At 36.8% G+C, this 27404-nt stretch overlaps 1 protein-coding gene across 1 annotated transcript in view; it reads right to left on the bottom strand.

Annotated features, from left to right (window-relative positions):
* Window positions 1–858: 858 nt before the first annotated feature.
* SLC24A1 (solute carrier family 24 member 1) overlaps window positions 859–27404 on the bottom strand; it is a 52601-nt gene continuing 26055 nt past the window's right edge. The window contains exons 4-7 of the mRNA XM_074294781.1: window positions 8321–9157; window positions 3993–4082; window positions 2125–2291; window positions 859–1256 (exon numbers count right to left, since the gene is read on the bottom strand). Of these exons, the coding sequence (XP_074150882.1) occupies window positions 1007–1256; window positions 2125–2291; window positions 3993–4082; window positions 8321–9157 (1344 nt within the window). The 3' untranslated portion in view covers window positions 859–1006. The remainder of the gene's footprint in view (window positions 1257–2124; window positions 2292–3992; window positions 4083–8320; window positions 9158–27404) is intronic.

Here is a 27404-nt window from a genome sequence, read left to right on the forward strand (position 1 = left end):
AAAAAAAAAAAAAAAAAAAAAAAAAAAAAGTCCTGGAACTGTTTTCAGCAAATGGTAACAATTAGAATAAGTTTATTACTTCCCAAGGGACTACTTCAAAGAGAACATCACTCATTTGAATGCATAAATTCTATTATGTTTGCTTTGCTTTTAAAATCATTATCTTACTTTGTTTTCTTCCTCTCCAATATCTACCTCATTCCCATTAGTCCTAATGTGAGAGAAAAATCACTTTTCATTAGTCCTACTCCTTCCTCTTTTTCAAAAGTGCTCATACTCTTAGGAGCTTAAACTTTTCCCCTTCTAAGCTAGAGATGATTGATACATGTGAGGAAATCTAACTCATGCACCCTCTTGTTTACAATAAAATTGTTCAAATACTCAAAATTAATCTCACTTAAGATAAATTGAGTCTGTGAACAGGTTTGCTTTTCATCATGCTTCCTCTTATTAGTGACCTTTACCTAAATTCAAAAACAATTTGACTATAGATTGGATGGGCACCTCACTTAAAAAAAGGGGGAAAAACAACAGCACCATATTTGCTTAGGGCAGGAGACACAGAAACCATGTCTGCTGGTTTGAATAATCTTGTTTAGAGCCTAAAGGAGATGATTGGTGAAATTGGGAGTCTCCAGGAGTCCCTTAGATGTGGCTAGGGAATGATGTAATGGCTATTTTCAATAGCCCCCTTCATCTACCCCTCATTTAAAAAATAATTAGTTCTCTAATTTCAATTAAATCTGTACCCATCTTAATGTGCTGACTATAGAGTATGCTGTCTAAGGGAGAGCCCCTCAAGGAAGAATATTCCATCAGTCAAGTATAAAACCAAGTCACCATCAAGCCTCCAGTTCCTGACCTTGTTTACTGTCAAACCTTCCAGACACCCTCTTGAGCCATAACCCCATGGGTGGAGTTCATCCTTTGGGAAATGCAGTGATCCACAGAGGAACATCATATGTTCATTTGTTCTTTGTTCAATAGCATCAGCTTCAAGACTGACTCAGATGGAGATGGGACAGGATATGATTCGATCTTCTAACATTACACTGATAATCAAGAATATGAAGTAAAGGAGAAACATGATGAACCCTAGAATTTTGTTCATCTTCCATTTACAGCTTGCAATTGAAGAGATCACAAACAGGAGCATGAGAAAGAGCAAAACAATTGCACAGAACAAGCCATTGCTGCTCACTGGAACAGGCTGAAGCTCGTTGAGGAGAGAGAAGAGAAACCAGGGAACTGGTAAACTGAAAGACAAGAAAGGGGGATGAGTACATAGTGTGATGTTCCAGGAACAAGGCAGGACAAGACATTTTCTAGTGTATTTCTAATGTAATACCTTTCTACTTTTACAAATGAGGAAACTGAGCCATGGGAGAGAGCAAAACTTCTCAGGTTCACAAGGAGACAAGTTTTGAACCCACATTTTTCTGTCCCTTCAGTTCATGCTCTTGCCTTATATCACACTGGCATTTCAAAGACAAATCAGATTGCCTGATGTAAGAATTTCATTTTCTACTTTCTTAGCACCCAACAACCTTATCCCCTCTTCTTTTGTCCATATCTACAGAGCCTGTTGGCAGCCCTCAAATCATCCAAAAGGTATCAAATTGGCTTATTCAGATGATAGGCTATTACTATTCTGTATAGACCAGAAAAAGGTTGGGATGGGGTGGGGTGAAGAGAAAGTATGCAGAAGTGGTCTTAAGATATGAAAATGCTGATTGTTCACTAGAAATGCAATCTGGTGCCTTGCAACTGGCAGTAATTCAAATACAAAGAACAGTCGGGAACTGAGATTGCATCAAGGACTCTGCCAAATCCAGGAATCAATGAGTTGAGGGTTTAACCATATTCAGTAATGGAATTTAATGGATTTCACTTTTCAATCCATCTGTAAATTCTAATCAATTCTATTTTAAGCAGCATTTTAGTTCTGCAATATACTGTGTTCAAGAAAAAGTCAAAATTGTTTTATCTTTTATAACAATAATACAAATATCTCTTTTCAAAATGAACAAAGCAGAAAACAGAGGAATGGATCCTATTGTTTCAGAGCCTATAGATTTTTTTTTATTCTCTCAATCTAACTTGAAAATTAAGATTTCTCCTTACCCCACAGTAATGTCAAATATGTTGCTGCCCACTGAGCTGGAAACAGCCATATCTCCTAGGCCTTTCCTGGCAACAATAACACTTGTAATGAGATCAGGAATTGAAGTGCCTGCTGCTAGGATTGTCAAGCCCATAATCTCTTCAGAAATCCCCATTGTTTCACCAACCTAGTAAAGAAAGAGTAATAAGTATAGAAATCAAACTATGGCTATAGTTTTCTAAAAGCATTTATCATTGACATTTAGGTACTTCCTATATATCGAGAACTGTGAGGGGTCTGAAGATAAAAATTATGATAATAAATATATTTTATTTTTAAAAATTAAAAATAATAAACAATAATTACTGCCTTCATGGAGCTTAGAGCCTTAGGCAGAAGAGCATCCTAGCTCATTCCCTCAGCACTTATAAGGGATGGGGGTGGGGCAAAAGTATAGAAGGTCACAGTCAGTGGGGAAACTCTGGGTAAGGTATAAGATGCTTCAGCCCAGAGGGAACCTGCTGACAGTGTCTGGTTCAGCTCCCCATCTCCCCTGAGGGCTCTTGGCCTTCCTGAGAAGTTGGGGCGGTGACAATCTGTGTTGTGATTGAGGCAGAGTGATACTAGGTGGCAAACGACATACAATAGTAAGTTGTTCATGTGGTCCCACGTGGGCAGTGGTGCATGGCCAGTATTTTTGTTAAATAAGGGTACAAGGATATAAAGGGGGAAAAGACCTTGTAATAAATGGACTCCATTTTCCCACCATCCTCCAGAGTCCCGCCTCATCACTTCTCCACTAGGAAGGGATATTTCAACCACCCCAGTCTGGGGGCTCTAGAAAGCAGGACACAACAGCAGAGGAAAAAGGATTGGCAATTTATTGTTCATCACATCACAGAGAGAGGGGAAGGAGAAGGAGTCTTTTCAGGACTTCAGATAATTCTCTTTTTAAAATGGGCTTTCCATGAGACAGCTAGATGGTACAACGGGTAGAGATCTGTCCCTGAAGTAAGGAGGACCTGAGTTCAAATCCAGTCTCATTTAACACTTCCTAGACAAATAAGTCACTTAATAACCCCTAACTGCCTCATGAAAAAAGGGGGGCTCTCCACACTGCCCTACCTGACACTGTCTCCACAGCTCCAATAACTGAGAGCAGAACCAATATTATCAAAGCAGCACCATAACCAGGAGCAGTTATTCTGGCTAGGATCGCAGGTGTATAACTAGAAAGGACCTTGGGAGACATTTATGTCAAGCAAGCTTTTTCTTTCATAGATGAAGAAACTGAGATCCAGAGAGAGTGAGTGACTTGATTAAGTGAGATCAATTCTCAAAGGAATTAAGCATCACAAGTGAGACTTGGATGTGGCTCCTCTAACATCAGATCCAGGACTCTTCCCACTGTACCACAATTACTGTGAAAAGACCTTAGAACCCATTCATTTCAGTCTTAATCTGATTCTTCATGGCCCCATTTGGGGTTTTCTTGGTAGAGATACTAGAGGGGTTTGCTATTTCTTTCTCTACAGATGAGCAAACCGAGTTAAGTGACTTGTCCAGGGTTACATAGTTAACCAGGATCTGAGGCTATATTTGAACTAAGGAAGATAAAACTTCCCCCAATTCCAAGCAGAGTGCTCTATCCAGTATGCCATGAGGCTGAAAGGGCCAGTCCCTCAAAAGTCTGTTTACTTTCTATGTAAGGAAATCAGTAGTTCTCATCTGGAAAGTATTATGTCATTGGAGATAATTTTATTTTCAAGTCTTCAGCGAGAATGAGAATTTCGAAAATTCATTTGGATTCTGAAAACTGCCTTGGTTAATATATTCAAGAAAAGTTTGAACAGGGATCAAAATGTTGCTAGAGTTTCTGTTTACTGACCTGGTGAGCCCACCACACCATGAGGTATGAGAACATGGCTATCCACAGGATGGAGCCCAGAAATGTGATTACAAAGAACTTCTTAGATTCCTGTTGGAAAGTTTTTAGAAAAATAAGTGAAACAATATCATGAGATATTGGAAAGACTAAGGCATTTGGACCAAAAGTTACCAGAGTTTGTGCCAATGGCTACTTTACAGGAGAAAAAGGAGTTTATTTTGCTAGGATTCAAATGATTGAATTCAAATTCAGAATCTCCTCTTCTTGTCCTTTCCTATTTTTAAGTCAAATTTTTTATTACCAAACTTGTGAAGAGGCTAACAATGAGCAATACCTGCCAATACAATGATATTTTCTTTTTTTCTAAATTAATGGTATTTTTAAATTAATAGTATTTTATTTTTCCAAATACATGGAAAAAGTTTTCAATATTCATCTTTACAAAACCTTGTGTTTCAATTTTTTCTCCCTCTCTCTCCCCTCTTCCTTCCCCTAGACAGCAATCAATCTGATATAGGTTAAATATGTGCAATTCTTCTAAATGTATTTCCATATTCATCATGCTGCAAGAAAAAGAGGGGGAAAACACAAGAAAGAAAAAAAAAGCAGCAAACAAACAACAACAACAACAAAAGGTAAAAATGCCATGGCTTGATCCACATTCAGTTGGATGCAAATGTCTCTCTCCATCATAAGCCTATTGGAATTACCTTGAATCACCTCATTGTTGAAAAGAGTCAATTCCATCCCAGTAACTCATAGTTTTAAACAAGAACAAAAAAAGTTAACAAAAACTTTTTTTTAATTGCAGAAATGATTTTTTTTTAGCGTAGGAAAAACATTTTTCAGTACTACAGAAAAAAAAATGTATAATTGACTTTATAGCCTCCAAAAAACGATATCTCATCTTGTATACTCAGTATTATTTGGAAAAGTCCAAATTATGAAACAATAATGTAACAATAATGAAACAATAATTATGAAACAATTGTACTCCTCTCCTAGATTCTCCAACTCCCTCCATCTATGCCAAATAAATATTCCAAGAAATAAATTTGCAATGTGAAGATTAGTCTCTAAGGTCACAAATACATTACTGTTAAAAGGAAGACCAGAGACATATATTCAATGGATGTCCCAAACTCAGTCATAATACTTTGTAATTAAAAAAAAAAACAAGGAAAACATTATAAGGCATTTTTTCTGCTCCTAAAATCCTTTAGTTGATATTTTGAAATGTTCATAACCATATACTTTAAATGTCTTTAATTTAATAGAATAAAATATAAAACTGTCTATACTTTTAACCCCTCCAAAAAAATCCTAAAACTTCTTTATGAAGGATTATAGCAAATATTTCATTCTTCCTTCTTAACTTTCAATATGATGTCTTGACCTTTCCTTAATTTCCAAACCACCTAGGAATCAAAAGAGTTCTTTGGAATCTTAAAAAGTTATTTATCATATTTTCTTCATCATCTGTATGTAATAGTTCCTCTGTAGACCTCTTGGGAAGTTAGAAAAAGAAGTTTGGAAGTGTAAAATAATATAATGGAGTTATATTATTAAATGGAGTCATTAACTCTTCACATTATTGCCCTTCTGGGTTTTATGACCCATTTCCTTGTTGGTGAATTGATATGTAGTGCCCCAAATTTTCACTTTTAGTCAAATTACACTAATAACTTACCTGATTTGTTAAAAGTTAAATATATACACATATACACATACATACATATGTAGATATATACATAGTATGCTTACCAGTCACAGTAAATTAAAGCATACAAGTCATTCTATGACAACCTAAACTTAGCAAGTAGATAAGCTAGATAGTAGGCTTCTAATGTATAAAGTTAAATTTTAAGTTATGTAAACCAAAATTGTCTTATTTTTCCATTAACCCAAAGAATAATGGATCATAAAAAGAACAATATAATAATGGGGCATTGCATCTTCTGTCTTTGAAGATGTCACAGCAAACTGTCATAAACCCCTTCCCCCCCCAAAATCATCACTATCCCATAGAAAAGCTAAGACCTACCTTGGCTTTTGCCTTTGCCCAAAGGCAACCTAAAATCAATTTCATCAGTCTTTTTGTATAATCCTAGTTTCCTCTAGACCCTGATAGAAAAATGTGATTACAGCAATTGTTTTCTCATTTAGTATTTCAGGTATGAACTGTCAAGAGACTGAACCAGAAGTAATGGCTGAAAAAAATCACCTCTCAACTTCAGGATACCCATCTTCTCTAAACAGAGGCTAAAATCATATTCATTCTTCCAGCTTCCATATTATATTATTGACTCATAGGGAGCTTATCATAGTCCAATAAAAATGCAAAGTCTTCACATTAATGATTATCTAGCTATACCTCTTCTAAATTATATTTGGAAAGGTAGGGTTTTTTTTTTAACCTAAGTGTAAGATTTGTCATTTATTGCTATTAAATTTTATCTTCTTACTGCTATTTTATCTTAAATATTCCAATTTATCATCTGCAAATTTGGGAAGCATACTATCTACTCCTTTATCCATGTCATTGATAAAAATGTTGAATAGGGTAAAGAATAGATATACAGATTACCAAAGACTTTTCTCTAGTCTAACACCAAGCCACTGATAGATAGATACTCTTGGGATTCACAGAGCAGTTTTTGAAACAGAGTCCAAATGGAATTTCATTACGACATTATTTCTTCCTGGGAACTTAAGGTATCTAGGAGATAACAAAAGCTCTGTTTCAATATGGTTCCAGGTACTAAGTTATTCTTTCAAATCCCAAAGGAAACTACAGAAAAATTTCTGCATTACTGATCACCTTTTGGAATAACTCTCCTTAGAAATGTCACTAGGATTAAGACCTACATCTAATATCATATGCCCCATTGAATTCTACTGGCATGCAAGACTTAAACATTTAAAACTATTAAAAAGACGAAAATAAAATAAAGTTTTCTCTCAATTATAAAGGAAAGATGAATTGTTTTTCAATTCAACAAAGGGGAAGAATTATTGGTGAAAGTAATATTCTTGATGATATAAAAATTAAAAATTATATAAAGAAAAAATATTAAAAGAAAAATATTTATAACAAATATGAAAGACAAAAACGTGATCTTTAAAATGCATAAGACTTTGTTAAAAAGTCATAGTGGTAATTCCTAGTCCATAATGAATAAATTGCCAAAGGATACAAAAAGACAGTTTTCAAAAGAAGGAACATAATGGTGACCAATCAGTTTACAACTGCTCAATCTCACTAAGACTCAAAGTCAGATATATTAAGACAACTTTGAGATAAAATTTCACAAGTGGCAAATATAATCAAAAGAAATTAAACTCTATTTTAATAGGATTATAGAAGAACATATATTCCACACATTTGTTGATGGAACTAGAGATTTATAGAATCATTTTAGAGATCACTCCAATAGTTGTGAAAAAATTATGCTCTCTGACCCAATTGTTCCACTGATAGGAATATACATTGAAAGTCTCCTTTGTCCTTTCAGGCAGCTAGGTGGCGGGTGGGTAGAGCACCAGACCTGAAGTCAGGAGGACCTGAGTTCAAATTTGATCTCAGACACTTAACACTTCCCAGCTGTGTGACCCTGGCCTGGGCAGGTCATTTAACCCCAATAGCTTCAGGAAAAAAAAAAAAAAAAAAAAAAAAAGACTGGTATTCACGATAATAAATACCAAATGTGTTGATACTTTTCAATGTATTAACATACATTTTCTCACTTGATCTTCACCATATTTTTATAAGTTAAGCAGAGAAAACATTATTTTCCCCATTTGAATATGAGGAAACAGTTGTGACTTGCCCAAAGTCATATGATAATTAGTGGTGATAGTAAAAGTGGAACATATAGGTTTTCCTAACTCCTAAACTTTTTCTACTTAAATTACTCTATGATCTCATCTTATCCTCCCAATAACTCTGTGAAATTAAAGAGAACAAATGGCATTTCCCTTTTTACAGCTAGTAAAAATGAAGGCACAAGTTTTCAAATATTATCACTCTGGAACCAGAACAAAATTCTATGACTCCTAACTTCTGCTTAAAGTATATTTAAGTCATACTCGGCTAGACTTTTATTTAAAGGGGTATTTTTCTATGTAGTGGGGCCTCCAAAGTTGAAACTGTAACTTCAATGAATTTTTAATCAGGGCCTCATTTCAACTCTAGAATTTGAAATATTCTGCCCACAAACATGAATGGATGCATCTACTCTCTACCTCTCTCAGGGGTGAGGCCTGAACACCTGAAAACTTCCATAAGACATACTTAAGGGACAGCAATACAGGCAAAGATATCTTACCGGTCTCCTGACATCTGGAATTGTCAGCCACAGAGGGAAAACGATGGGCAAAATGAAGAGGTAAATGGCCTGTTTAGTTTTTGTTTCAGGCCACTGTAGTGACAGAGGCTCTTCATTTTCTTCTTCCTCTTCCTCTTCATCTTCTTCCTCATCTTCATCCTCACCTTCACTGTCATCCTCACCTTCACCATCATCCTCACCTTCACCGTCATCCTCACCTTCACCATCATCCTCACCTTTACAGTCATCCTCACCTTTACCGTCATCATCACCTTCTTCTTCACCTTCCTTTATATCTTCTTTTCCAACTTCATCTCTTTCTTCATCTCCCTTCTCATGGTCTTCTTTATCCTTCTTATCTTTTTCCTCTGTACCTTGACCTTGAATTTCATCTTTGTCCTGATCTTTGGGTTCATCTTCATCTTTTTCTACTGCTTCATTTCCATCCAGAAGTTTACTTTCACTTTCACCGTCATCCTCACCTTCACCATCATCCTCACCTTCACCATCATCCTCACCTTCACCGTCATCCTCACCTCCATCATCATCATCACCTTTACCGTCATCCTCACCTTTACCGTCATCATCACCTTCTTCTTCACCTTCCTTTATATCTTCTTTTCCAACTTCATCTCTTTCTGCATCTCCCTTTCCATGGTCTTCTTTATCCTTCTTATCTTCTTCCTCTGTACCTTGACCTTGAATTTCATCTTTGTCCTGATCTTTGGGTTCATCTTCATCTTTTTCTACTGCTTCATTTCCATCCAGAACTTTATTTTCACCTTCGCCATCATCCTCACCTTCACCTTTATCCTCTCCTGCAGCAGCTGCATCCTCCTGCAAATCAAAATCAACATAAATATTAGCTAGGGATTTGAATCAACACATTCGAACTCCCAAATACCCAGAACTTCTGGCCTTGGGAACTTCACTTGTCACTTTAAAGCCTAAGTGTCAGTAGCAATCTGATCTCTTTTCCAAGTTGTTTTTTCCCTATGCCATCTTCTATTTCTTCATAGATAACATGAAAGGTTTGGGCTGAATGATCTCTAAGGTTGCTCCAGCTCTTTCTATAATTCTGTAATCTTTTGAAGCCTCATATTAAGTGTATATTTGGTCTCTCAAAAATATTTACTGAGTACTAAATATGTGCTAAAGGCATCATTTCCAGCACTTATATCTTGCTGTGGTGGAATGGGGGTATCACAGATTGATGCACTGACACTAATAAGTAAATATGATCACATATATTTAAAGAGGGCATTAAATAACAAAATATTAATAGAAGTAAGTAGGGCTATTGACTAAGAATGGGAATGGAAGTGAAAATTGTATGTCTAGATTAAACATTAAATTTGAGAAAAAAAGATCTTTCTCTTTCTAATGGGAATTGTCTGATGGCTTTTGAAAAGCCACTCAATCCCCCTAAGAGAATTCTTGAGTGGGATGTCATGAAAAAGGAGCACAATAATCATCTGATTTTGGAAAGAGTTGATTAGTCACTGGGCTTGAGACCTGTTGGTCATGCCGGCTCTTCAAATGAACTAAGGACTAGAGGCACCCCTCAAGTTCTTGGCAGATGGTCCAATTAGGGTGGAAGCTCTGAAAAAGAGAAAGCAATCTACTCTTGGGAAGAAGAAGAAACTGTTGTCATGCAGAGAGGTTTCAGAAACGATAGTACTGCCACTGAGAGAGACCACATGGCCACTACCGAGGATAGGCAGGAATGCTAGCCTGGAATTACAACTTCAACATAAGTACCTAACCTATCTAAGAGTTTGCTGATGATTTTTCTGTAGTGGCAAAGCACTAAAGCAAAGCCCATCAGCTGGGGAATGTCAAAACCAATTGTGGTATGTGAGTATGATGAGATGCTACTATCTTGTAAAACTTGGGAAGACTTACATGAACTGCTGTAAAGTGAAGTAAATTGCTGGGAAAACAATATACACAATAACTACAACAATGTGAATAGACCACAAATATCAAAAATGAATGCTGAGAAAGTCTAATGATCAAGCTTGGCTAATTTAAAGAAATGATATGAGAATCTATTTCCCTGTCTTCTTTCCAGAAATAAGCCACTATGGATATAAAACACAAGGCATTAACCCCAGTTAATTTTTTTTTCTGTTTTAAAATTCTTTGTTAAAAGGGATGGCAATAGAAGCTTATGTTGGCAAAACTTAGTTAATATATAAACAAAATTTATCAATTAAATGTGTTTTTAAAGAGCTAAATATTTCAGGAAAATGGACCAGGATCCAAAGGAACAAGATTAGGACTTCCAGAAAGCAAAGCTATAAGTCTGCCCAAGAAAGATAGAAGAGACCAGTTTGAGAAAAATTAAAGATCAGTGAAGAATTCTTGAGAGCCAATCAATTCAACAAATGCTTACTAAGCATCTATTATGTGCAAGGTATTCTTCAAGGCCCTGACTCAGAGATTTCTAAGAAAAACCCTACCTTCAAGCTATTGAAGAGAAGAATATATAATATATACCCACATAACTAAATGCAAGGTAATTTGAGGAGGGAAAGATCCCCAATAACTCAGAAGGAGCAAAGAAGACTTTGGGAAGATTTTTTTTCAGTAATTTTGAGGAGTGTCCAACTCTTTACGACTCCATATGGGATTTTTCTGGCAAAGGTAATTAAACTGGCTTATCATTTCTTTCTCCAGCCCATTTTACATATGCAGAAACTGAGGCAAACAGGGTTAAGGTACTTGCTCAGGGTCATACAAGTATCTGATGCTGGATTTGAACTCGTCTTCCTGACTCCAGGTCTGGTGCTCTACCCATTATGCTGCCAGCTCTTTTTGTTGCTTCTTGTTGTTTGTCCTTTGTTTTCAAAGAGGCCCTACCTAACTGAACCTTGAAGGAAGATAAGAATTTTGAGAGGGAGATATAAGGGAGGGATGCATTCCAGCTGTGTGGAATGACTTCTACAAAGGAATGAGAGCAAGAGATGGGATGCTGAGTTTGAGAACTGGCAATCTATTTTCACTGAATCATAGAATATAAGAAGGGAAGTAATGTGAGATAAAGACAGAGGGAGATTTAGGACCCAGAGTATGGTTTGGCTTGAAGTGCCAAGTTGAAGAATCCAGATGTTTTATTCTGGAAGTAACAAGATACAATTGAAGGCATTCAAATAGATTAGGGGTGGAATCAGAACCATGCATTAGATTACTCTGGCAATCATGTAGAGGATGGATGGGAGAAAGGAGACTAGAAGCAGAAGAACCTATTAGGAGGCTATTGCAATCCTCCAGGCAAGAGGTGATGAGAACTTGAATTAGAGTGATGGCTGGGTGAGTAGAGAAAAGGCACCCAATGCCAAGAGATGGTTATGAAAACAGAATCAACAGTACAAGGAAATTCATTGGTTGTAGAAAAATTCAAAGATGACTCAACAGGATAGCTACCTACAGTATTGCCATCCTCATGAGAATTAGATGGGGAGCACAGAACGGAAAAAAAGGCTAAGTACCCCTAATTGTGCCAAACAAGTCAATCAATTTGTTCCTAGGCCATAGAAAAGACTTGTTTGTATATAATTTCATTGAGTGAGTTTTCTCATTTTGTTTTATTTTTCCTTTAGGCAAGGATGGTCAGAGCACCAGTTATGTCTCAGAACTCCTAAAAGGTATATAGGTAAAAGACTGAATTTGGCTGCGATGATTAATTCTTTTTTCATCTGAGGCATTTTCTTATAATGACTGTCCTAATTCATCAGGGTAATTATTCTGATCTGGTGAGAATGAGAGGAACCCTAGGATATGCTGGAGGTATCATCAAGGTAGGACATGAAGTAATACGAGTGGAGCCAAGGGGCAGCATGATAATATGCTTGGAATACTTTCTACAATACCTCAAGAATTCATGACAGCTATGGGCTGATCAAAAATCCCCTAGCAACTTGGTGATCTTTAAAAGCTTCTTTGGCCAAGAATGTGATGAACCTTTCAGAACTCCACTGGATCTTGGAGAATAGACAGATGATGTGGATACATGCTCACAAACTTTTCTAACTTGATAGGACATGCCCAAACCTGATTCCCTAGCCATCAAAAGGGTGACCATCACTTACCATGATGAAACATTTATTGGGGTTGGATCTTAGTGGAAGGGGATACATTCAAGGATGGAAAGAAGAATGATATGAGCCTACAAACTGACTCCAGGGCAATGAGCAAAGTCCTCCCTTCTGTTTGGAAGATAACACAAAGTAATACATTCCTTACAACTCCATCTAAAGATATGATTCCAGAGGAATTACCAAGGGAGGTTTCAGTACAGTGGAAAAAATACTGTGTCCAAAATCAGGGGTAAGGAGGTCTGGGTTCAAATCCCATCCTGGCTAAACACACTCCACCTCCATTGATGACATTATTCCCTTGGGTCAACTAATGCCCTTCACCCTTCACCCTTCTTTCTTCACCCTCCACTAGCCCCATCCTCAACTTCCAAAATCTCTCATTTCTGTAGTCACAACATATGTTAACAGGGAGATGGAGTAAGGAGGACATTCCTTTCTCTCCCTCTGCCAACTCTATAGTGAGGAGGTCGGACTTTGATAATCTTTAAGATCCCTTTCTACTCTAAGACTTCCTGACTCTGCGTCTAATGATCTCTCTTCTGAATGGCTTATGTTTACAACCACCAGCAACAACTGTGTAACTCTGATTATTTACTCAGAACCAGTTGTATGCATAATGATGAAGTAGATGCCAGGCCTTCTTCCCCAAAATCTCTCTTCAGGAATTCAACATTGTCTCATTGCTCAAGTTCTGATCTTTCCCAGAACAGAAGCTCTAACAAATTCATTCACAATTAAGTGTTAAAGAGTCATGTATTAATCCTCCCCTGGTACAATTGCATTTTAAAAGAGAATGTAAGGCAGGAGTCCTAATGGGTTTTTTTTGGGTGTGTTGCATCAAGGACCCCTTTGACAGGCTGGTGAAACCTATGGACCCCTTTTATCAAAATAATGTTTTTCAATACATAAAATAAAATACAGGAATATATAAAATAAGAAAAATAGATTGAAATATACTTATCCATTTTTTAAAAGCAAAGTCTTAGACCCTCCTGGCCTCAGGCAACATTTTTCTCAAAGGAATGAATCTCTAGAAGGATTTTAGGCAAAAAAAAAAAAAAAGTGGGTAAGCTTTGGTCCAAAGAAGCCTTTATCCCTAGAATCACATCACATAGGTGATTGAAGCTACCTTCCAGAATGAAATAAACACTGAACCTGGGTTCTAATCCAGATTCTGACCCTAACTAGTTCTGAAATGGGAATAGGAATTAGATATGTAGTGTCCTACCTATCAGATTGGCTAAGAAGACAAGAAAAAATAATAATGTATGTTGGAGGGGATGTGGGAAAACTGGGACACTGATGCATTGTTGGTGGAGTTGTGAAAGAATCCAACCATTCTGGAGAGCAATCTGGAATTATGCCCCAAAAGTTATCAAACTGTGCATACCCTTTGACCCAGCCATACTACTACTGGGCTTATACCCCAAGGAACTACTAAAGAAGGGAAAGGGACCTGTATGTGCAAGAATGTTTGTGGCAGCTCTTTTTGTTGTAGCTAGAAACTGGAAGTTGAATGGATGCCCATCAATTGGAGAATGGCTGGGTAAATTATGGTATATGAAGATTATGGAATATTATTGTTCTGTAAGAAATGACCAGCAGGAGGAATACAGAGAGGCTTGGAAAGACTTACAGGAACTAATGCTGTGAAATGAGCAAAACTAGGAGATCATTATACACTTCAACAATGATACTGTACGAGGATATATTCTGATGGAAGTGGATATCTTCAACAAAGAGAAGAGCTAATTCAGTTCCAATTGATCAATGATGGACAGAAGCAGCCACACCCAGAGAAGGAACACTGGGAAATGAGTGTGAACTGTTTGCATTTTTGTTTTTCTTCCCAGGTTATTTTTACCTTCTGAATCCAATTCTTCCTGTGCAACAACAAATTTGGTTCTACACACATATATTGTATCTAGGATATACTATAACACATTTAACATTTATAGGACTGCCTGCCATCTAGGGGAAGGGGTGGAGCGAAGGAAGGGAAAAATCGGAACCGATGTGAGTGCAAGAGATAATGTTGTAAAAAATTACCCATGTATATATACTGTCAAAAAAAAGTTATAAATTATAAAATTAAAAAAAAAAGATATGTAGTGTCCTTAATATAGGGAACTCCCAGGAGAGGACATCTCCTCTACCAATGACAGTAGAATTTTCTTTGCAAATTATGGTCTAGGAGAGTTTCCTAGAACAATGAGAGATTTGGTGATTTGTTCTGGGCCACACATCCAGAATGAGCCAGAAGTTGGATCTCCAGTCTTTCTGGCTTCAAGGTGGGATCTCTTAATGACATCCTACCTCTTAAGTAGCTATGGGACTTTGAACACAAAATTTAATTAAATAAACTTTCTAGGATTTAAGTTTGCTCACCTGAAAAATTAGAGGGTTGGACTTGGATAATTTCTAAGGTCCCTTCTTGCTTGAAAATGCTATAACTATGGCTCTACCTCCTAGTTCAACTATGTGACAAGTCTGGACCCAACTGTACCTGCCCATCAGGGGTTGGTTCATCATGATCTTTGGCAGCGCGCACAACAGCTGGAGAAACTTTGATTGCTGGGTACTCATCGGGCTCTGCAGGTTCTTCTACTTTAAAGGACAAAATGTGAAAGGACACAGGTTTGCATGATGCAGAGCAGCTGAAAGAATGGGAAGAGTCTGGGCAGACTCAGAGCAGACTCTGACTTCCTGCTTAGAAGTTTCAGGGGATTCTATCTGATGCAGAAAGTGAAACCACAAAAAATGAACTGACCAGTCAGTATCCTCCTTGGTCCTCCCCAAACTCCCCAAACTCCCTAGAATAGCTAGGAAACCATAGTTTTAGCCAATCTTGCATACAGCAGTTTCAGCCTGATTTCAGCCAAAGATATAAGGGGAAGAGAGGAAGACCAAGAGTCCCCAGAAAGCAATCTACCTGACCAGTACCCCTACCCCAACCCTTTTAACTCTGTGAAAAAGATTGAGCAAAAGCAATGAAGGAAAATAGTCAATCCTACCAACTGTCAGAAAAAAACAAAGAGTCCATTGTTATTTATGTTTTAAGTATTTCTGATTTGATAAAATTGAATTGATTAGATTTTATAGCACTTCCTGGAGAAAAAAAGAGAGCCAAGTAACCTGAGCAGATCAGGGAAAAAACAAACAAATCAACCAAGCTTGGGGAAAATGTTATATAAAATATAATCTGGAAATGATCATTTAAGCCTAATAATCCAGCTTTCCCTTCCTCTTCATTTCCAAGTTTCTTTAAAAGGAAATTTGTATCCCTAATGTCATTTCTTCCCTATTCACTCCCAATCTGGCCTCTACCCCAGATCAAATCTAAAATTCTCATGTATGTATTCTTTCAAAGATCATTAAGAGCATCCCAATCACCAAATTAAATGTGTCTTTTTGGTCCTTATCCTCCTTATTGTCCCTATTATAGACCCCTCTCTTCTAGTGGATGCTCTCTCCTCCCTTAGTTTGGTTCTCTTCCTACTTTTCTAACCATGTCTTCTTTATCCTTTTCCTGGGTTTTTTGTCTTCTTGTTCACCTTTTAATGTGTTTCCCAAAGTTCTGTCCTTGGGCCTCCTCTCCCCTGACAACATCATCAAGTGCTCCCTCTAAGCTAACGACTCATAAATCTATGTTTATTGACCCAAATTTCCAATTACCCGCAAAATGCCCCACCATTTAAAATATATATTTAAAAATCTACTCTAGGTGACGCAGTGGATAGATCACCAGCCCTGATGTCAGGAAGAGCTGAATTCAAATCTCATCTCAGACATTTAACACTTCCTAACTGGGCAAGTCACTTAACCCCAATTGCCTCAGGAAAAAAAAAATCTACTCTATTTTCTTTCCATTTAAACTTGCAACAACCTGCGTCGTTTCCTAATTTCACTGTATTTCTCTAGACATCACCACTGATCTGGCCCCCTATGTTCATAAATAAGTCTTCTTTGTCTTCTCCATCTACTTTATTTCTTATATCTGAGTAACTATCAAGTCCTATCAGTTCTACCTTCAAAGAATATATCATCATCCATCCACCTTATTCCCACTGCCACCAGCTGGCTACAGATTGTAACCATCAATCATTTCAATGGTGTCATAACTTTTCTTCAGTCATCTCTCCCCTTTCTAAAGCAGTGAGCTTCTGTCAGAATAATCTTTTTTAGGCATAAATCTTGTAATTCCATTCCCCTATTCAGAAACCTTTAGTGGTCCCTGCAGTAAATGCCAAACTCAGTTATTTAATACTTTCAACAATCTATCACCACACTTTGTTTTCAGATTCAACTTCCCCAAAAAAAGTCCTCACATACTCTAAACTCTGACCAAACTAATTTAGCTTGCTCCTTGTCTCCCAAATGTACCATGTACCTTTCTACCTATTTGCTTTTACTCTGATTTCTCCCTATGTGAATGTGCTTCTTCCTTTTTTAAAAGCTTATCTCAAATGCTTTCTCATCCCATTAAGCTTTATGAGTCACAAATATCAGTTAATATTATTGTAAATATTTATCGAGGGAAAAGAGAAAGTAAATATTTATCAGGTCAAAGAATGATCAGGGCAAAGCCCAGTGAACCAAGTTCAAAAATTCAAAACATTTCAAAAAGAAGTTTTTTTTTTATCTCTTTAATCCACATTAATAAACATTTCTACAAAAACCTAGACAACCAACCAAAAAAAAAAAAAATCAAACCCTAATGTGTAGCACTTGCTGATTTCTAAGAGAGAAATGTTCACACTCAGCTCTCTTGAAATTTTAGGAACTGGCTTTAGCACGGCACTAATTATTATCATAAATACATATTGAGGGAATAAACGAATGTGACAAAACTCTGTGAACTTAAGTCTTGGAATTCAAAACTTAAAAATTTGGGGCTGGGGCAGGGAAATAGATCTGAGGACTCAGAGTAGATCCATAGGCATAAGTAGTCACAATCCTATAGCACTACAAAGCTGACTAGTCATTAGGTTCAGAGTATGTCACTACCCTTCCTGTAAACAAGACTAACGGCATCTCTCAGGCTGAAACTAAAAGTGTCTAGTAGAATATGCAACTTTAAAATGAGTATAATAGGGGACTGGCAAATATATGCACTACAGATTCCATTTCTATTCAACAACCATTTACTAAGTTCTTGGAACTTAAGAACTAGGCACACAAAGACATAAAGGAAGTCCCTACTCTCAAGGAGGTTACATTCTACTAGAAAAATGTACAAAGGGAAGTAAAAACAGAGTTTTTATGAAATAAACATCTTGCAATTGTTAAAGAAATGTGAATCACAAATGATACTTCTTATGTGCATGCTAAGCACAGTCTCCATTCTCAAAGATTCTGTCCAGGCTAGTAAAAGAATGAAATTTGTGCACAAGTAAGAGTTCAAACTACAAAAGACCCTCCTGAAAGCTAGGTGACTTTAAGAAAGGAACCCAGTGAAAAATGGAAAGTAATTTGGCAGAAATCATACACCACACTGTGTTAAAAAAAAAAAAAGGTTAAAAAAGATACATAATATAAATAAATATACAAGGTCACATCATCTTAAAAAAAGGGGAGGCAGAAAAAGGCACTTTTACATAAGTATAAGTAAATAGAGAATTCTTAAATAGAGAATTCTTAGTTGAACATAGGATAAAACTGATCATAGAAAACAAAATAGACAATTTTGATTATGTAAAAATTTGAAAGGTTTTGAATGAATAAAAATTAATGTAGCTACAATTAGAAGAGAACTAATTAAGTGTAGGGAGGGAATCTTCTGAGTAATTATTTCTGATTAATGTCTGATCGGTCAAGATGTAGAAAATCAATGTTAATATATAAGAATAAAGTACATTCTCCACTATGTAATAAATTAAAAGATATGAAGCAACAATTTTTAGAAGAATAAATCCAATTAACCAAAAAGCATTTATTAAGGGACAGCAATGTACCAAACACTGTGCTGGGTGTTAAGAACATAAATACAAAGAATAAAACAAGTGTATGAATAAGTAGTTAGAAAGTAAAAATGATTAAATACAAAAATAGTTAAATATAAGGTTTCCAAAAGAGGGTATTAGAAGTCTCAGAAAAATATACATGTAAAAGATGATTCTTCACATTTTATGAACTCATGCAAAATAAAATGAGCAAAAGAACAATGTATATAGTAACAGCAATATTATAAGGATGGTCAACTGTGAAAGACTTAGCTGCTGTGATCAAAACAATGATCCAAGACAATTCTAAAGGACCAATGTTGAAAAAATGCCACCTGCAGAGCCGGAACTAATAAACTCTGAATGCAGAGAGAAGCATACTTTGTTTAACTTTATTTATTTTTATTGTTTTATTTTCTTTGTTTTTATTTTCTTCATGTTTTCTTTTGCAACATGGCTAATTGGGAAACTATGTTTTGCATGACTTTACACAATCACTATCAAATTGCTTCAAAGAGGCACAAAAGGACAGAAGAGAAGGAGATAATTTGGAATTCAAAGTTTTTTCAAAATATGTATTAAAATTATTTTACATTTGAGAAATATTTAATGAAATGAAATAAATAAAAAGTAATTTTAAAAGATGGTGCTTCAGCTGAGTTTTCAAGAAAGAGAGGGATTCTATAAAAGGGAGGTAAAGAGAAAGTTCATTTCAGGCATGCAGAGTGGTCAGTGAATTTTACAATAGTGTATGACATCAAGGGACAAAGCAACTTTACCTCTTCTGACTTTCTTCCTCCAACTTTCCCCCTTCCCCATCCTGTCCACCACAGGCAGATACAGAGCTCTCTCCACTGAGAGAATGGCCTCAGTCACTTTGGAGCTGTGACCCCCTCCTGACTTCCTTCTTGATGTTGTTTCCCTCCAAGTCCCTTTTCTCAGCCATAGGGATTCAACTCTTTAGACTCAATCCCCTCTGACCTCTTCTTCACCTGCAGATCCTATAATCCAGTTAAATCAAGTAAGCTCTTCACCGGGCCATGTCGGTGACCCCAGACAGAGAAGCCAGGCCATTCTATAACTGTGGCCTGAAGGCAAGGGCTTCTTCTTCCAGATGCCCTTGGTTAGAATCCCAGACTTAGAATGTGACAAGAACTTATCCAGGAGTCTCATGAAAGAACCAGGATTCTGAGTGTAGGTCTCACTCCCTATCCTCTTCTCCCTCCAACACACAATACCATTGGTTCTGGATTCAGAAATTGAGATTTTACCTTTGTTTTTTTAAATTAAGCTAATCCTTGGACTTTTCACTACCAGTGCAGCTTTTCCCTTAGAAATTTTTAGAAGAGAATTGTCGGTGCCTTAGGTTTGAACTACTTTTAAAAATACATTGATATGTCATTATCTGTTTTTTTAAAAATCTTAGATGTTATATTTTTACCATGTTTATATACTGGATTACTTGCCATCTAGGGTATGAGGTGGGGGGAGGGGGGGAAAGTTGGAATACAAGGTTTGGCAAAGGTCAATGTTGAAAAATTATCCTTACATATGTTTTGAAAATAAAAAGCTTCAATAAAAAATAAAAAACAATTGATTGGTTTTGTAATATTTGGGCTAGCTTTCTGGAGGACTCAGGAGTGATGAAGGCAGAGAGTCACCATGAGGCTAGTCAAAGACGGAATGAATCATTTCCAGTCCTTCTCAGCCCTTAAATACCCTATTACAGTCACATCATTACAGCCTACTGATTATGTGTGAATTAGAGAACCATTACATCATCATACTAAGTACTAAGTATAGATGTGAACTAGAAAACCATCATCCCATCAATTCCACTGAGTTAACACCTTGTTTCAAGTATATTTCTCCAGAGTTCTGGCCCTCTACAGGTTTAAGATTTAAAAAGAAGTACAGAAAAAGAAAAGAAAAAAGTAGAAAAATCTTAGATGTTATATATAAGCTATTAAAGTCACTTCCAAGGCATCACCACGGTCTGAAGCTGACCATATTTGAAGACAATGCCAGAAGACACAAGTTCAAGTAAAAAATGGAAATAATAATAGCGCAATTCAAGGAGAGCTTTAAGGTTTAAAAGGTGCTCCATCCCCATTACCCCATTTTATAAATGAGGAAACAGAGAGAGATTACTTTACTTGCCTATCTGCACAGTAGATGTCTTTGACAGGAGGATTCTAAATCAGACCTTCTATTTTTTTAAATTATAACTTTTTATTGACAGAACATATGCCTGTGTAATTTTTACCTCTGTAATTTTATCCCCTGTACTCACTTCTGTTCCAACTTTTCCCTTCCTTCCCTCCACCCCCGCCCCTAGATGGCAGGCAGTCTCATACATGTTAAGCATGTTAAAGTTAAATCAGGCCTTCTTGACTTCAGATGTGACACTCCCCTACTATAACAGACTGAAGAGATGACTTGGGCAGACCTAGTAAAGCCTATTGTGTGTTTTCTGAATGCCTGAGAATGAGCCAGACTAAAATCTAAAAGCTATCTCCAGAAGCTTGACCACTAGCATTTTTTAGCCTCAACTATCCATATAAATTCTTTGTTGATGGAAGAGAATAACTAAATAGAAGAAATAATGGACCCTGGTGTTCAATTCAGGAGTAGTTCAGAGGAACCCACAAGATAGGGTTCCCAAAGTGATATCCTGCTGCCAACTGATCATAGGCTTAGAGCTAAGGGATCTTCATCCACTGCTCGGTCTCCTTTCATTTTACAAATGTGAAAACTGAGATTTGAAGTGAAGAAATAACTTGTCCAGGGTCACATTTACAATGACAGAATCTAGGATTCTTATTCTAGTTCTGAAGTCTAGTTCTCCTACTGCCCAACACTGCCATGATGCAATATTCCCTATCCCTATTTATTTCATATACACAAAAATAAATCAGATGTTCATTGGAGAAAGGTGATTGCTTTCCTGACTCTACTCCATCTAAGTCCAGAGTAACTTGACCATAGTGTTTCTTCATCACTTGCCCATCATTTAAGGACAAAATGAATAAGTTGTAGATATGAATGTAATGAAATACTGTAGTGCTATAAGAAATGATGAGGAGACAGATTTCAGAAAAACCTGAAGAAAACTTACACAAATTGAGGCAAAGTAAAGTGAGCAGAACCAGGAAAATACTGCACACAATAACAGCAACATTGTACAATGATGACCTATGAATGACTTAGCTCTTTTCATCAATATAATGACTCGTGCTGAAAAATGAAATCCATATTCAAATAAAGAATTGGTGGAATGCAGATAGAAGAATACTATTTCTGCTTTTTTAAATTTTTTGTGCCTTTTTTCTTTTGGCCCATTCTTTCACAATATGACTTAAATGGAAAAATGTTATATATCATTGCACATACATAATTAATATCAAATTGCTTACAGTCTTAGGAAGGGGGAGGAGATGGAGGGAAAAAGAAAATTTTAGACTCAAATTAAAAAAATAAATATTAAAATTTATCTTTGCATGTAATTGGAAAAAAATAAAATAAGAGTAAGAAAAAATCATTAATCACTGTAACTGATAATCTTCTGCTCCTACCTTTTTCCTGACAATTGCCTCTTTTCTTAGGAAAATAAGGTCCTATGTTGGGGAGATCAGGAGAGGATAACTCCAAGGTTTGAGGATCCTTGACTTAAATCAGAGGCTAAAAGAGTTGGTTAATGACCAGAGTGAAGACTTCCCATCTAGACAGAACCAGAGCTTGTGCCCCCAGAGCCACCTGAAAGAGAGCCTCCAGAGTTGGTTGGAGAGGCTTGCTGAGAATTTTTCTTAAACTGATGGTAGAGGGGGGAATTGGGTTCTTAGGGAAAGGGGAAGGACAGAAGGAGGAGGCTTTGGTGAAGTATTTGAGTTCAGTTTCCTGTGACTTTTAGAAAGTTTAGAATTCAGACACTACCTTTATCCTTAAGGCAAAAAACCTTGGGCCCTTGATCTCAACTTCTGTCTCCTGAAGGAACTTGATCCCTTTGATCATCCCTTCTCTTCCCCTAATTTTTATCTTTTTTTTAAACATGGGTTCTTTCTCTGTTACCTACAAATGTTCCTGGACCTCCCTCATATTTAAAAACTTCACTCAATGAAGGCAAAAGCAAGGGTTATGAGATAGTAGAATAAATGGCATTATAAACTGAATTATTTAAATAACAATCCACATTATATGTATCTCACTATACATACACCTGGTAAGATAAGGAGACTATTATAGTAGTCTAGGAGAGAGATGAGGATTTGGATTCCTTTTTTTGCTAGAGAAAGGAATATTATTGTTTCTTTGTCCTACATAAAATCAAGAATTATACTAACTAATTTCTTAAACCAGATTGTTTTCTATAGTACAATGTGTTTTTTAAAGCACCCAGGTTTGACCTTTTTAATCAGAACTCCAAAAATCATTATTAAAAATACTACTGTTAAAAAATGTTTGTTGAAGCCCTTTTTGTAGTGGCAAAAAACTGAAAACAGAGTGGGTGATCATCAGTTGGAGAATGGCTGAACAAATTATGGTATATGAATGTTATGGAATATTATTGTAAGAAATGATCAGCAGGATGATTTCAGAGAGGCCTAGAGAGACTTACATGAACTGATGCTGAGTGAAATGAGCAGAACCAGATCATTATAAACGACAATAGCAAGATTATACAATGATCAATTCTGATGAACATGGCTCTGGTCAACAATGAGGTGATTAAGACCAGTTCCAATGGTCTTGTGATGAAGAAAATCATCTGTACCCAGAGAGAGGACAGTGGGAACTGAATGTGAACCACAACATAGTATTTTCATTCTTTTTGTTGTTGTTTGCTTGCAATTTATTTTCCTTCTCATTTTTTTTCCTTTTTGACCTGATTTTTCTGGAGCAACATGATATTTGTGGAAATACATGTAGAAGAATCACACATGTTCAACATATACTGGATCACTTGCCAACTGGGGGAAGGAGGGTAAAAAAATCAGAACAAAGGGTTTTGTAAGGGTGAATGTTGAAATTATCCAAGTATATATTTGAAAATAAAAAGATTTAATTAATAAAAAAATTTTTGCTGTTCTAGTAGCATCCACTCTTTCATGACTCTGTGTGGGATTTTCTTGGCAAAGACACAGGAGTAGTTTGCCATTTCCTTCATCAATAGATGAAGGTAAACAGAATTTAAGTGATTTGCTCAGGATCACATACCTAGTGAGTGACTGAGGCTAGATTTGAATTCAGATCTTCCTGAAGCACTTTATCCACTGAGTCACTTAGGTATTTCCATAAAAATATTACTTTAAAAAAAAAAACCCTGCACTTGGCTCTACAATCTCTTCAAAATATAGTCCTATTTCTCTCTTCCTTTTTAGCAATAAACTACTTGTTGCCTCCACTTTCTCAACTTCAATCACTTGTTAACCTTTTGCATTTTGGCTTATATTCCCATCATTCAACTGAAATGGTTTTCTCAGAGATCAGCAATGATCACTTTACTACAAAGTCAAATACTACAAAGTCAGTCTTCCTTCTTCTTGATCTCTCTATAGAATTTGATACCATCAACTACTCCCTTCCTGATACCCCCGATGACCTCTGTCCTCCTACCTGGGTTTTTGTGACACCCTTCAATATGAGTTCTCTTTCTGCTTATCAGCCTGATCTTCTCAGTCTCCCTTACAGGTTCTTATCCTGCTTCTTGATATACTGATAGTCCTGGGTCTTCTCTTATCTCTATGTTGCAGATCTCATCCTCCCCCACCAATCAGCTCTATAAAATGATTCCAAAATCTACGTTCACAGCCTACCTATTTTAACTATTTTAGCCTATCAGTTTATCTGAGCTCTAGTCCCTAATCTCTAATTTTCTGTTTGATAATTCTACCTGGATTTGCCATAGACATCTGGAACACTATCTGCCCAAATCAGAGCTCATTATCTTTCTCCCTAAATCCATTCCTCCTAACATTTCTTATTTCTGCTGGAAGCAACACCATTTTTAGACCATTAAGTTTGAAATCTAAGCATCATCCTTGATTCATCAGTTTCCCTCTCCTCACCCCCATAAATATCTATTGCCAACTCTTATTGATTCCACTCCTCTGCATTTCTCCTTTCTTTATACACAAACCACAGTTACTTGAATCCAAGTCCTCATCTCTCTCCTGGACTACTGTAATAGTCTCATCTTATCAGGTGATCTTCAGAACCTTCCTAAGACAATTCAAATGGAAGCAATTCAGTTCACGGGTATACAATGAGCTCAGTACAATGGCTCAGTAGACCTTCAGTTTGGTGGTCAATCTAATACCTCTTCTCTCCCACACTTTCATCCAAACACTGAGCTGGCTCTGGCACTGCATGAGTCGCTCTTATTATCAATGTGGACGTCCCTGGACAGTATGTAAGTAAACTTATCCACAGCATTCAAAACTTTGCCATTGTCTGTAACATCCGCATATGTATGGTGTGGGGCTGGCTGGAAGAATACCTGTGTTTTCTAGGTGTTGACTGCTGGACCAAAATTAGTACAAGCAGCAGAGAATCGATCCATGCTTCATTGCGTCTCAGCTCAGGAGGCTGCACTGAGTGCACAATCACCTGCCAAGCATTCCAACTCTACTGCAGAGAGCGCAAGTCTGTTAGGCTGGCCACATTGTTCGAATGCCAAATGTCTTCTTGATTAAAAAAAAAAGACTATTTTAGGGAGAATTCACATAGAGCAAATGCTCACAAGGTGATCAGAAAAAAATATTACTCAATTCAAGGTCTCTCTTAAAAACTTTAGAATTGGTTTATGACAGGGGAGACACTGGCACAGGTCAGCCCAGCATGGCGTGCCCTCATCAGAAAGTTTGCTGTGCTCTAGGATCAAAGAAGAATTGAATTAACTCAGAAAAAAATGTGAAATGTTCTAAGTTAGAGAATCTACCCTAAATGTTCATAGGGACTATTTGTGTCCAATGTGTGGTAGAGCATTCTTAGCTCATATTGGTCTCATGAGTCAATCAGACACCCAAGCTTGATTAACATAGTGATGTCATTTTGGTTTTCTTAAAGAATGAAGGACAGCAACTAACCAATCATCTCCCAGTTAGTTTTTTAAATGGTCTTAATTCAATCTCTCACCCCTCCAACCCATCTTCTACATCAGAGCACCCAGGCCTGCAACACTCCCAAGTAAAGCCTGAGATTAAAATGTAATTGGGAACTATTTTAACAAAATAAATAAAAACACAATAGAACATATATCATGTTAATACAGGGACCCTTATACATTATGGACTATTGGCCCCCATTTCTATTTGACACCATTGCTCACAGAGCTGCCAAATTGATGATCCCAAAGCACAGGTGGGATAAGGTCACTTCTCTGCTCACTATCTATTCTCAGTGATGCCTCAGAGATAAAATATAAACTCCTCCACTGGCATTTAAAACTTCCCAATCTGTCTCCAGATTTTCTATTTTTTTAGGCTAGTTAATCATTATTCTCTCTCGTATGTTCTACTCACAGACTCAGTGGCCCAACACAATTGACTTTCTTGATATTCTCCACTTATCAAATCCCATCTCCCACCTCTTTGCCTTTGTTCAGGCTGTTCTCCATCCCTTGAATGTTCTCTCTTTTCAGCTCTGCCTCTTGGAACCTCTGTCTCTTTTCCAGGCTAATCCCAGGGGCTTTTTCCTTCAAGCAGTCTTTTTCAGTTCTCTCATTTATTAATATTTATTTTATATATCTCTTCTTAAAAACATCATAGCAAAGCCCAATGATTCTTTTATTATTTATTTTGCTGAGGCAATTGGGGTTAAATGACTTGCCCAGGGTCACACAGCTAGGAAGTGTTAAGTGTCTGAGGCCACATTTGAACTCAGGTCCTCCTGAATTCAGGGCTGGTGCTCTATCCACTGTGCCACCTAGCTGCACCCAAACCCAATGATTCTTAACCTTTTCTGTGTCACTGCCCATTTTGGCAGGCAGTCTGATGAAGTCTTTGGATCCCTTCTCATAATAAAGTTTTTAAATGAATAAATTAAGATACATAGACTTACAAAAGAAAATCAATTATATTGAGATGTGATTCTCAAATTTTTAAAATTTCATGGAATCCAGGTTAAGAATCATTGATCAATACAGACTTAGCCTTGGAATCAGGATGATGTGCTTTTAAGTGCTTCCTCTGATACACACTAACTGCATGACCTAAACAAATCACTTAAATTTGGGGGGCACCAGATATTCTCTAAGAATAGAAAGTATAGAGAAGTGCCACTGGACATAGAAAAATACCTCACAGGGTGCTCCCTACACTAATGAAATGACTGGTCCAGTCAAAAAAACAAAACAAGCAACAAAAAAAAAAACCCTTTTACTCATTTATCTGTGAATATTTCCCCTAGCAGAATAAAATCTCCTCGAGACTAGGGACTACCTCATTTCTGTATTTGTACACCTTTCTCTTAGTATGTCAGCAGATCAATAATAAATGACTGTGGTTTATGGGGGTGGAAGGTTGGTACAGTGGGAATGCAAAGCTAGAAAGGACCTTAGAGGTCATTTAGTCCCTCTTATTTTATAGATATATAAACTGAGGCATAGAGATATTAAGTGACTGAATTAGGATCACTCAAGTAGTATGGGGCAGTGGTGGATTGATCTCAAATCCTAACAACTTTAAGTTCATACCTACAGTACCCCAAATATTGGAGACTTTTCAGATCTCTGAGTCTAGGTGGCACTTAGCAATGGGGCCTAGCCATAAATTCAAGCTAATTTGCAGCGAGCTTTAGAGAGCAAATTTCCTGGACCATTCTCATCTCCTGAGTGACATGTCCATCACACTGTGAAGATGATACAGCTTAGGCTAGTTGTCCCTGTGACATTCCCCTGTAATTATATCTATCCACCTTAAGACTCAGTTCAGAGGAGAAATGACAGCTGTTTCCCTGGACGTTCTAATTCTGGTTAGAGCTGAAGAATCATAGAAGGAGAAAACAAAAAATTACATTCTAGTTCTCTTCACTTTGTTCAGT

This window comes from Sminthopsis crassicaudata, chromosome 2 (assembly GCF_048593235.1).
Source record: "Sminthopsis crassicaudata isolate SCR6 chromosome 2, ASM4859323v1, whole genome shotgun sequence".
NCBI classification, from domain to species: Eukaryota; Metazoa; Chordata; class Mammalia; order Dasyuromorphia; family Dasyuridae; genus Sminthopsis; species Sminthopsis crassicaudata.